General features: G+C 39.5%; 1 protein-coding gene across 3 annotated transcripts in view; it reads left to right on the top strand.

Annotated features, from left to right (window-relative positions):
- NRP1 (neuropilin 1) overlaps window positions 1-13,296 on the top strand; it is a 114,671-nt gene that overhangs the window by 79,066 nt on the left and 22,309 nt on the right. For all 3 annotated transcript variants that reach the window (XM_062568926.1, XM_062568927.1, XM_062568928.1), the window contains exons 8-11: window positions 948-1,103; window positions 4,924-5,068; window positions 6,116-6,447; window positions 10,879-11,023. In XM_062568926.1, the coding sequence (XP_062424910.1) occupies window positions 948-1,103; window positions 4,924-5,068; window positions 6,116-6,447; window positions 10,879-11,023 (778 nt within the window). The remainder of the gene's footprint in view (window positions 1-947; window positions 1,104-4,923; window positions 5,069-6,115; window positions 6,448-10,878; window positions 11,024-13,296) is intronic.

Genomic DNA, 13,296 nt, shown 5'->3' on the forward strand with positions numbered 1-13,296 from the left:
TTAAAAATAACATTTTTTATGGGTTACCCTGGATCACTTCTCCATTTGATAACTTCATGAGGGGAAGCGAAAGAGTGAGAGTGTGTGAAGAAGAGAGAATGCCTCTAACTTGCGTTCGCCCGCACACCCTGGTGTTAATTTCCCCAGCAAGTTCAAAATGTCGTTCTTTTCTCGTGATTGAACTTCACTTCGTTTGTCAGTTAGAACAGAATTATTGCGCTTGTGTTAGTATTTCCTTCCCTTTTCTGCAAATACCTCGTTTGGTACAAACTGGAACTCATTTGCCTTTCTCACAACAAAATTACGCGATGGTTCATAATTATCTTGTGACTAACGAATGCACTATGGAATTCTTTTCTCTTCTTCTGTTTGCAAGTGATGAGCTCCTGGGTTTTAGCAGAAGTTCTTGTTATCATTCCCTAGGTGCATGACTTTAATATTGCACTATTAAATTTCATCCCCTTTCTAATACTCCAGTCCTCAGGGTCACTTGGTTCTCCCTGTGTGATTCTCCTCTGTACTGTAAATGCGTTGCGGCTTTGTATCCTCAGCAAATCTCATTAGCATCTCTGCAAGGTGGTAATGAAAGTATTAAATAAGATTGTTTTCAAGACTGGTCCTTGAAGAACTTCACCAGTAACTTCTCTGCAGATGGGTGGCTCTCACCCGCACTGGTGGAGTCTCTGGTTCCTCCTGATGAAGGAAAATTCTCCAGCATGTCAACAGCCCTCCTGACTGATCAGGCAAATGTTCTCACCTCCTGTGATGACACTGTTAAGGGAAGAGGAGATCATGACCATGTTATTATCACCAATGTGCTACAATATTTTTTGCATAAAGCCTTACTATCTCTGCAAAACACATTTGAGCAGGGGGAGGGCAGTTCACCTCTGCAGTACTGTTATGCTCTAATCTGGTTGTCCTCATCTCCCACTTCCCTTCCACAGGTAGATCTAGGCCTTCTTCGCTTTGTTTCTGGAATTGGGACCCAAGGAGCCATCTCAAAAGAAACAAAGAAAGAATATTATCTGAAAACATATCGCGTAGATGTCAGCTCCAATGGAGAGGACTGGATTACTCTTAAGAACGGAAACAAGCCTGTCGTAAGTCTGCTCCTTTGCCTCTCTTTTGTCAAGAAACAGGCTGTTGAACTGCTTAGTTACCTTTAGTTGTTTAAAAAGAGGATTAAATTGCCACAGTTTTAATCAGCACAATCAGGGTTAAACAGTATACCAAATCTGAAAGATAACAATTGTCTTAGGACTGATGGCCACAGAAACTGTCTGTCCACAGCCTGGAGAGCTGGAAAGGGTGCAAGGTGCCTGCTTCATCAGTTGTATGCACAGGAATTTGAGTAGTTTGAGTCTTTTCCCTGGACTCAGCTGCTGTTTCTGAGTTTGCCAGAGATTTCTGATGTGACCTTGAGTAAAACATTATGGGGAACATTTTAAAAATTAAGTAGGTCCCTTCTCTGCAGTGCAGCTCTGGACACACAGCGTTCAGTGCTTCATTTCCCCATACATAGCCATGCTGTCTTGCAGGAGTGCTAGTAAGTCATCAGCAGTTTGTTAGATGTTCTCAATGATGGGGGTCATACAGACAGATAATTAGGCACATCTTTCCATCCTTTCCATAGATTTTTATCACCTTTCCATTTATCGGTGGATTTGCTCTCTGTGACCTCCAAATGAAACAGCTTTAGGAAGCTTTTTTCATAAGAAAAATCTTCATTATCCACTACCATGAGCATGAGGCTTTTTACTGAGAAGTCAATTCTGTTCAGGCTCTCACATGAATAGTCCCAGCGACTCTGTGTCTCCCTTCCCACCTCACTCAGGATGTGCCCAGGAGCAGCATCCCCAGGGTCTGCTGGGGGCAGGTGAAAATGGAAAGGTTTTGTGACACCTCCTTTAATAATAGCTTTTTTGTGATCCCTCTGTGAGGATCCAGAATATCTGCATCATTTTAAGTTCTATCAGAGTAAATACATCTAACTCTAAACATTTAATTAATTTTTTGTTCCTGATACATCTGTAAGTGCTCTGCCAACTTCACTAAATTTATCAAATCAAAGTGGTAGCAGTGTTTAACACATATATTTTTTGTCTTTGAAGTACTTTGTAAAACAGTAACAAGTGAATCTTGAAATCCTCTGTTTGACAGGTATTATCCTGGTTCTGTAGAGCAGAAGGAACCTTAGAAGGTCAAATGCCACAGTGTGGGCACTGTATAATGATGTACAAAGGTACCATAAGTAACTTGCCCAAAGTCACGGGCAGAGCCAATGCTGCAGCTGGTGTGCAGACACAGGGTTTCCTGGCTCTAGTTCCTGTAATCTGGACAAATACCTCTTTCAAAATCAGACTATGTCTGATTTTTATTACCAGCTTCAATTTGTAAACTCCCCAAGATATATTTTACATGAGTTTCTATTGTATAGGCTGTCCTTAATTAGTGAGAATGGTTCCTAGATCAGTCTTTTTGTTCAAGGAGTTTATAAAAAAATCAGGTTTCTAAAATGATAACATTTTACTGTTGATCAAGGCAGAAAACATGCCAGCCTCTCTCTGATATCTTCATTCAAAATGAAAAGTTAAGGAGACTGAGCTACTGAACTAACAAAAGCACGGTAGCCACAGATGTCTTCAAGGAAGCATCATGTTAATGTTGCACTAAACCACATACAAGAAGTTGTGTACTTTTAAGACAGAACTGGTTCATCTGTCAGATGCAGTCCCTTAGCAAACTGGAGAGGTTCCTCCCTGAAAAAAAATGCTGAAAAGAAATGTGGATTAATTTTAAATCTCTTGCTGGATGTTAATTTCCCATATTAAATTATTTAAGAAAAAAAAATGAGCCTGATGAGTTGACAGCTGGGTGCTGCTGACCTCCGCTCCAAATTAGTGCAGCTACTGCAAGTGACAAACAGGAAAGTAGACACTATATGTAAGAAAAGGCCCATAAAAGGTGAGGGGTTTGTATCCATGGAAAACAACAGGAAATTGGTCCTCTCTACATGAGGAAGAAGCAGGAAACTGAATCATCTTCACCTTTGCAAGGTTTCTGCTCTGCTAGGAAGGAATGTGCTTGCAGGATCCTCAACATGAAAGCACAACACAAAGCACTGTACCTTCTGGTGGAAGTCTTATTGTTCATTTAATTTGACTGTGAGCCTCAGGGGATGTAGAGAAAATCTTAGAATCTACTATGCAGATTTTAAACGTACTTCCATCTCAATGTACAAGGAGAAAGGAAGGCTGACTACTTGCTAAAAAAACTTTCCACAACATGTTAACAAAGCAAGATTTGCAGCTTACACCCTACGAAACTCTTAAGCCCAAGGACAGGAAAGTAATATATTTTATCCTAACACCACAAAGGAATTTTTACATGGTCTAATTGAAATCTAAACCTTTAATTTTGAGCCTGAGGTTCTGTAGCTTTTTTACATCATACAAGTGTACAAACTCCTCTAGGTGGAGGCCTGTCGCTAGTAGTGTCCCCCAGAGGAAAATACTGGGTCCAATATTGTTCAACTTATTCCTCAGTGACCTCGATGAAGGGACAGAGTGCCTCCTCAGCACGTTGGCTGATGATACCAAATGGAAGGAGTGGCTGACAAACCTGAGGGCTGTGCAGCCATTCAGAGAGACCTGGACAGGCTGGAGAGATGAGCAGAGAGGAAGCTCATGATGTTCAACAAAGGGAAGTGCAGGGTCCTGCACCTGGGGAGGAATGAGCCCACACACCAGTACAGGCTGGAGAGCAGCTCTTCAGAGAAGGACCTGGGGGTCCTGGTGGACAACAAGTTGATCATGAGCCAGCAAATTGCCCTTGTGGCCAAGAAGGCCAACAGTATCCTGGGGAGCATTAGGAAGAGTGTTGCCAGCAGGTCAATAGAGGTGATCCTGCCCCTCAACCAGCCTTGGTGAGGCCACATCTGGAGTCCTGTGTCCAGCTCTGGACTCCCCAATACAAGAGAGACATGGAACTACTGGAGTGAATCCAGTGGAGGGCTACTCAGATGACTAAGGGACTGGAGCATCTCTCATATGAGGAAAGGCTGAAAGCTGGACCTGTTTAACCTGGAGAAGAGAAGACTGAGAGGGATCTTATCAATATATACAAGTATCTTAGGGGAGGGTGTCAAGAGGATGGGGCCAGGCTCTTCTCAGTAGTCGCCCAGTGACAGGATAAGAAGCAACAGGCACGAGAAGCAAACTGGGACAGGAGAAGTTCTGTCTGAACATGAAGAAAAGCTTCTTTCCTGTGAGGGTGACTGAGCATCGGCACAGGTTGCCCAGAGAGGCTGTGAAGTCTCCATCCTTGAAGGATTCAAAAGCCATCTAGACACAATCTTAGGCCACGTGCTGTAAGTGACCCTGCTTAAACACTGGAATTGGACTAGATGATCCCCACAGGTGCTTCCCAACCTCAGTCATTCTGTGATTCTGTGAAAACTGCCCGAATTGGGCAGTGAGGGATTTTTCCAGGATACGACAGCCCGTGGATAGCAAAGACCCAAAGTATATCATCCCCATATATATATCCCTGTCAAAATACGCAGGGAGGGTCAGATTCTTGTTGCACTCAGGTGAGTTCCTGCACTCATGAAGTTCCTGAGGCTCTCCTGGTCTAACCAACAGCATTACGAGGTGGTATGGAACTATGCAGGTAGCATATATTTCATTTAACATTACTCAACACTTTACATTTTCTTTCTTCCTCCTCAAGGAAAACTTAGTTGTATGTCAAAATTGTGTTATGAGTTTAATGAAATAGTTCCCTATGCAAGTTTTCTGTCTTATCTTCCACAAAAATAACCCCATTTGAATCTTGCATAACTAGTGTCTGTAAACAGGAATTTATAAACAACATTTTAAAAAAACCTAACAAATACATACTTTTTCTTTTCATGTGAAGGTATTTGAAGGGAACAGCAATCCCACTGACGTTGTTTACAAACGTTTTGCCAAACCAGTTTTAACACGTTTTGTACGAATTAGACCTGTATCTTGGGAAAATGGAGTATCACTGAGATTTGAAGTTTATGGCTGCAAGATAACGGGTAGGTCTTGGGAAGAATTTTAAAACCAATGAAAATTCTCATTTCTTTATTTGGAATTATTTATTTTTGTTAGTGAAATACAGCTCCTCTATTTGCACTGAAAAGATGTAGTCTCAACATAGAAGTATAAACAAAATCAGGAAGAAAATAAACCCCAACAACCCAAACATCTGGCATTATCTGAATGTTGTTCTGGCATTATCTTTTAAGTGTTCCGCTTTAAGAAGTGAAAGAAATAAAGTGTAATTGCTTTTTTTGCAATTATTTTACAGCTTCATGTAAAATAGCTGAGATGCCCAGATTTCTTAAAAATTCCCCTCTTGTTTTTCCTTCATTACTCTCCAGTCTCCTGCTTGCTATTTGCAGTTATTTCGGGGGGGTCTCAGCAGTTTTACCAAAGAACAGACATACCTGTCTAGGTTTAAAAACAACTCTAAGTCATTCTATGAAGTCTTTTCAGGTTAGATGAAGGTACTATCAGCAGAATTGTTACATTCTATATCAGAAATCTTCATTTTTTGTTAGTAGCTTTGTATATTTTTGATCTGTACTTACCTGGGACTGTAAAAGAAGCAACTATTTAGATTCTGTGTCATTTGAAAAGCCTGAAGACCAAAGAAACATAATAGGAAAATCTCACATACAACAATAAATTATATTGTACTGAGTAATACAATATTTTCGTTTCCAATGTCATCAAAATTAAGTAATCTGTAGCCAATTTTTGGCTGATCTGGGGAGTTTTCTCTGGGGAAATAGCCACAAATTCAGATGTGACCCTTTGACTTAGCAAAAAGAATGGAAAGCAACAATAGAATAGGGTTTTCTGATCCTTTTGGTTCCCATCAAGCCAGAAATACTTGTGGTATTTTGGTACTTCCATTTCCTGCCAAAACTAGGATGTGCAAGTTTTAACAAATGAAAATTATATAAGAATCTAAAAAACAAGTAATTTCTTATGATATTTGAACTGACTGATATATCCTGTTTCTCTGTTTCTGCACTGGTTGAGATTAACTCTTTAATTTATTTGTTTTCTCTCCATAGATTATCCTTGCTCTGGGATGTTGGGAATGGTGTCTGGGCTCATTCCTGACTCTCAGATTACTGCATCTACTCAAGTTGATCGAAACTGGATCCCAGAAAATGCTCGCCTCATAACAAGCCGTTCAGGCTGGGCCCTGCCACCAACGACTCATCCATATACAAACGAATGGCTTCAAATAGACCTTGGTGAGGAGAAAAAAGTGAGAGGCATAATTGTTCAAGGAGGCAAGCACAGAGAAAACAAAGTATTCATGAAAAAGTTCAAGATCGGCTACAGCAACAATGGATCAGATTGGAAAATGATCATGGATTCCAGCAAGAAAAAGATAAAGGTAAGGGGAAAATCTCTGCCCAGGGAAGAGTATGCATAAAATCTTTATGCGTATGTGACCTGAAAAAAAGGTGCAGCATTGGGATGAACTTAAGCAGGAGGATTCCCAGGGCACAATACGTCAAGTTTGCCACTGTGGCCAAGTTTTCACATATTCAACAGCTGGTTCAGAGGGCTTGATTTCTGACAAGTTCAGTGTGCATCTGTGGTCCCTAGGTTACTCCAAAATCCCTTGTAAAGGTAAGATCCAGCATTGCCAGAAAGGTGCATAGTAGAGTTTCCTCTAGTTTTTACTGTTTTGCCACTGACAGGGAATGAGCTTATTTGAGATCATCACGAATTCTCTGTAATGGTCTGACCCAAGTCCCACCAAAAGAAAGAGTGTTGACATGCTTGTGGACATGCTATCCCATCCCAAATGAAAAGTGCAATTATACTATTACAAGTGAAGCATTTGGGAGCATGCCTGGGGCTATAGGGCAGCTGGTTCATAGGGCTAAGCAGACACAAGAAGACATTTACAGAAGAGAGTCAAATGAATTGCTGAGCTAGACACTAAGAAAAAAAAAATGAGCATGGCCCAGCTGAGTTTCCAGGAATATATCTGCTTTGTTTTTTCTTTGGAAGTATACTCTGCAAGACCTGCATTGCACTGAGGAATATTATAGCTCCAAATCCCATTCATTAAGCCTTCTATCTCATTTTGCGATCACTGCTCACAAAGTATATTTAGGTTTTTGTTTTGCTTTGAGAAGTGTAATTCTTGTTTTAGTCCTCCTGCCCTGTTTCTTGAGGAAGACAGTGGATACTCATTTCCGGTGCAAGAAATGGTGCTTCAGTACTGGAATGATCAAGGAACCATATACCAAAAATGTGCCCTCAAAAGGCAAATTCATGAGGTACTTGACCAATAAGAACTTTCAGATTTGTTTGGTATCTCAGCGGTGTTAGTCTGAGATTTAGATGTAAAGCTGCTTTGCTGTATAGCCTCATTCAATGGGCAAACCTGTGTTTCCTTAAAGGAAAAGCTGAGTGGGCCCCTAGATGCAGCTTTTCCAGGCACATTTGGTAAATATTGGACTTCATTCTCTCCTGTTTTAATCTCACTGAATATGTCTGCATTTTCTCACTCTCATCACTTTTCATCATTTGTTTTGAGGATTAAAACCAAATGAATTCAGCCTTTGCAGTCAACTCCTTTCTCTTGTTACCATGAGTTTTGACTTCCTCATAAAGTGTGAAGAGAGTGTAAATCAACAATGGGATCTAACCACTTTCTTTCTAAAATAGATATTGTTTTGACACATACTTCTACACTGTGGCTCAATGAGGAAAAAAAAAAAAACAATGCCATATGCTTTCAAAGCAGTGCGCCGTCTGCTGCCTGGCTTTCTGGTTTTTAATACAAGCACTTGCCATCATTGTCAGAAGTTAGCAGTTTGACAAGAAAACTAGAATGCTAACTAACACATCCAGTCTCTCCTTAGCTTTCATCACTACCAGAAATTAACTTTCAAGATTAATGGAACAGGGAGGGTTGGAATTTAAATCTCTTGTGGCATAATTATAATCCTTCCCCAAAACTCAAAACATTTAATAAACTTTCTTCCAAAGCACAAGTTTTATTTAAAGAGAATCAGATAAGTCCTATGATTTGGGAGACTGATGGATTTAAAATGTTAATACCGGAATGCAGTATTTTAAAATGTAAGTGGAGTTGGATGGGACAGAATGCTATAATGAGTCACAGCAGGAATGTGGATTAGAAACAGGCCTGTTTTATGAAATGAAACACATCGTTTCACTTGGTTAAAGTCTTGACATTCAATAAACAAACAACTGCATATCAGGAAAAGAAGGAGCTATAACAAGCTAAACATAACAACAAAATATGTCCAAAGGATGAAACAACATCTTCTGTTTCGACTCCATCTTGTCCTCCATGCATGCAGCTCCTTTCACTAGGACTGTTATAACTTTTTTCTCTTTGGTTGACCCAATTTCTGCTATTCCTAAATGCATACAATATTTCCACCTTTAGCCTATCTCAAGCATGCTGAGGCATGAGCACCACTTGAGCCCTCAAACAGCCATGCAGAACCCCTATTCATTTCAAAATCCAACTTTTATTTATTCTCCATAGTCTTGCTCAAGTTTATTTCATAAAGTCATCTTTCTCTGTCATACTTTTTTCCCGACTTCTTCCACTTACCTACGGATAACACTCCCTTCTGTCTTTCCACCCCTTTTGGTCATTTCTGGTACACAAAACTTCTTTTCTGAATATCCTGCTATCTGGGACAACCTTTTTAAATTTTTCTGCTATGTTTATTTCGGTTTGACAGATATTAGGAAAGATGTCTTTTTTCCTCTTGCCAGTTTAGCTTATCTTTTGTTTAGCTATTTATTATAACTTATCCTTGTAATGAAATAAAGCATTTTTTGTAACAGCCTGTATAAAAGGCACTCATAAAATGAAGTTTTACTGTATACTCCTCCCTCTTCTCCCACAAAGAATATCAGTACGTGTTTTAAATGAACAGTCAAAATTGAATCACAGGCAGCTCTGCACTACAAAGGACAATGATTCAATATAATTATGATTCAATATAATTCTAGATGCCTATTGAATTCTAATGTCTATGTGTCAGTACTCCAGTATTGATGTCTTTTATAAAACAGTTTTCATTATTATATGTTGCTATTAAGACTACTATTAAAAAGCGAGCAAGGCTTCCTCAGATATATCTGTCTACCTTTTACACATAAAATAGCATTCATCCTTTCCCTTATGGTAGATAGCTTTTCTGATCATTTGTGCTGTATCGCCCTTCAAACATAATAAGAAAGCTTTGGTAATTGCATGTTAATTAGATCTAGCAGGCCATCCACATGTGATTCCTGACAACTGTCTTCCAAGCACTGGCAGAACACCTGGAGAACCATTGCCTCTTGGAACCATCTCAAACAAACAACTTCTTATGAGAAATAGGAGCAGAAGTATTAATGCGGAAATCATTTATTTAAGCCAGTTGGTCGTAGCACCCATCATCACTGGCTTCTGTGACTTGCCCTCTGAACAATGGTCAAAAAGGGTTGTGGACCGTGTTCACTGTACAAGCCTGCAGAGCAAAAACAAGCAAGGCTTTTAGGAGTGCACTGAAAATACATACAACAATCAGTCTTATCCATGCTCTTTCTGTGCCTTGGAAAACACAGTCAGTTTTTTCCCATGGGCTCTGTTTTCCTTTAGATCATTAGGATGAGTTTATTTCAGGTTAGGTTTTGTTCCTATCCAAAATGAAGGACATCTGGCATTTTCTTCCTGAGGGAAGCTTCAGGCCTCATAACTGTAAGTTGGAACTACCTTAAAATAGTGCTTGTAGTATCAAATTCGAACTCCAGTTCAAAGATGTCATTTAATATTTTGTCATTTAACTAATTCATAAAAAGCAACATTGAAAATACTTTACTTTTCTTTCTTTGTTATATATATTTTTATATTGTGTACTTTGGAGAGTTCTCTATATGATCTTGTAATTTTTTACTGTAAAATGGCTAAAAAAAGCTTCTACCTTGGGCTGTAAACTATTCACAGCAAAGACTGTTTCTTAACATGCCTTTTGTGCAGTATTTCTAAGGACTCATCATCTCAATGGATGCATCTGAGGTGATTCTAAGTACAAATTATAACTTATTTCATATGCAAAACTCCACTGACAGGAGAAGTTGAAGGTATCAAACAAATGCCATTGAGAGCTGCATGATGGCTAAAGAACCCATAGCGCAACTCACAGAAGAGTTTTTTGTCTGCAATGCACATTCACTGACCTGCCTTACCCGTTAGATTATATTGCAGTTTTGTCAGGAAGCAGCTTTCTTCTCTCTTTCTTTCTTTCTTTTTATTCTTACTCAATAGCAGTCTCACTAGAAGAACTCTTGCAGCTCCTGTTCCTGGAGTTTAATTTATGCCTTTTGAAATGACTACAACTCGTGAAACTCTGTCACTGGGGGAAATCAGATAGAAATTTTCTCTTCAATAGTTGGATTATTATTGTAACCACTTAAAAGGTGACAGGATCTTCACCTCAGTCATTTTTTTCCCCAAGAAGTGTTGAAAATGTCACCCAGTTAAACCCCAGATCAGAGTGTCATTTAAAAACATGTCTCATTAAACACTCTGCTCTTGTTATGACCCTGATGGATTGGTTGCTACTGAGTTTATGAAAAATGAAATGCATTACTTTTCAGAGAAGCTTTAACTATCTATTTTCCATTCTTATTTAAGGCAGAAATGTCAGACACTTATTAAATAGTTAGAATCTGGCCTACTTCTCACCTAATTCAAAGACTGGAGAATGAAGGAAAAAAAGAAAATTGCTGAACATATCTTTTTTTTTTTTTAACAAGTAGCATTTTTCACGCCTTGCAGACTTTTGAAGGCAACACCAACTACGATACTCCTGAACTGCGGACTTTTGAGCCTGTATCAACTAGATTCATCCGTGTCTACCCTGAGAGAGCCACACATGGAGGACTGGGACTGCGAATGGAACTGCTGGGCTGTGAACTTGAAGGTAATTGCTCTGCTAGAGATGAATGCATTTTATCATTTTCATACATACATTCTCCTGCTTAGACTACTGCTGAACACTGCAATTCCTGTACAGGCAGCACATTGGGCTCTCGCTTCTGTGACTGCCATAAGTGCTATTTCTTTGGCCTAATCAGTCCCTTCACTGAAGATATTTGAATAAGCCCAAGGCACAAATATTATTCTTTCTCCTATCCCTTCACTGAATCACAGTGATATTATCCACATGATTTTCTGTTCCCTTAAGCAGCCTTATGATTATACTTTGAAGAAGCATAGAGCTATTAAGAGAGAATAAAGACAGGATCTTGTATTTTATGTTAGCTATGATATAAACAGGAAAAGATGTTTTCTGAGACTGCAGAGCGAGCTTTGCAATAAATACAGAAATTGAGTCTTCTGCTTTTGCAAAAGAAGTGAAAGTGACACCAGACAGTATGGTGGGCAATGATTACTTGGCTGCACAGTGTCTGTGCTGTTCGTTGCACAGGGAAGAGGGGAGGTCACCTCTTTGTTCCCTACCGAGTTTTAATTTTAGAAAAGTATGCAGGAGATGAAAGACCAGGAAAAGCAAAGTTCAGACATTTATTCTTGGACTGTGACATGATAATGCTTTGATTCTTGCTACATAAACAATAATTATATAACATCATAGATAACTACAGATAACACTACATGAATTTCATAATTTTATCTGGTAGATGATAGTGTAATGGAGTGGCATTATAAATCACACAGCTCAACAATACACACAGAATAACAGACCATCTTACTCAAGGTTACATATGGCATTTCCTATAGAAGTAGCTAAACATACTCCAAAGATAAATGAATCCAACCACACTGCATCCATTTCTTTCTCACCATATCTTTCCCAAGGTAGAAGTGTGGGAGGTAATTTCTGTGAGAGCTGATGAGTTCTGTGTTGTTTTTAGTGAAGGCCAGATTGAGTAAGTGTGCTTTTTATTTGACCCGGAAAGTGGGGAGGTTGGAAATACTTCTTAGTTCTTGCAGGAAGTCCTCATTTCCTGTCTGAATTCTTAGTTCCTGCAGACCATTGTGCTACTCAGAAAAGAGAAAAGAAAACCCCGCACCTGCCTCATGTAAACTTGCAATCTGGGCAAAGTCCTCTTGCCACTAGGCTCCAGTAGCTGCTCAGATGTGAAGAAGTGAGTCCACGGATCACCTTGTAAGAATACATTTTTCAGTGGGATGGAGGAGCCAGAGAGGAGACTGAGCAAGCAAATTGCCCTTGCTTTTTGGCAGACTGCAGTAGCAACTATAATATTTCCCTGGGATATCCACTTGCAGTTGTCCTCCCACTAAGCTGCACTTCGGAAGGGTGTTCACCTGTAAGTCACCCACAGACAGGAAGGGTCAGTTCCCATTCAACTGTGGGAAAAGCATAATAAGAAAATTTCATTGTATAACTATAGTTTAGGAGGCAGCTGAATGAAGAAAAGTCACTTGAGACTTACTGAGAAGGATAGAGCTGCAATGAGAAAAGAAGTAGGCACAAGGACAGCAACAGAAATGAGCACTCTAGCAGTAATGAGCAAGGGGAAGCTGTGTGCGCTCAGAGCATCCCGAGGGGAATGTATGAAATGATGGCAGAGATGTAGGCAAGCATGAGGCTGTACAAGGGCATGAAGATCAAGATAAGAAACTTAACTTAATGTAGAAAGCTAGAGGGAGCTCCCAGAGGAATTTTTAAAGACATGTGGGAAATAAACACTCTGCATAATTCATAATAGGTAGAGAACCACTTCTTTCTTTAAGTAGGGCTATTGTACCTCTAAAACATAGGCTGGCATTCTAAAGAGCCATGTTTAATCCCAGAATATTGCTACTTAAGAAACTACTGTTTGTCCTGACGTTTTCCATCATAGAAGTCCATGCGTAAGACCTTACCTGGTAGGTTCTGAAGCCACACAGCTCTGAAGGTAGTAGAAGGGCAAAGAACAGAACCAGAAAGACATGCATTATTCTATACTTATAACGACACTAAAATACTGTTAATGAAAAAAAATAGGGGTTGAGAACAGACAAAAGCTTGGATCAAGTTCCCAGACTGGTTATTTTAAGCCAGGGAACTATACTTCCAACATTAAATATAAACCTTAGCATAACACTAAGTATCTGTATTCTGTGATTTTCCAGATGTGTTTGCTTTGTGGATACTAGGGTTTAGATACATTTTCTGGCACCTTGCACAAATCACAAGATCTTAATTGCAATAACAAAGACCAGACTTTA

The sequence above is a fragment of the Rhea pennata genome, chromosome 2 (genome assembly GCF_028389875.1).
Source record: "Rhea pennata isolate bPtePen1 chromosome 2, bPtePen1.pri, whole genome shotgun sequence".
In the NCBI taxonomy this organism is placed as follows: domain Eukaryota; kingdom Metazoa; phylum Chordata; class Aves; order Rheiformes; family Rheidae; genus Rhea; species Rhea pennata.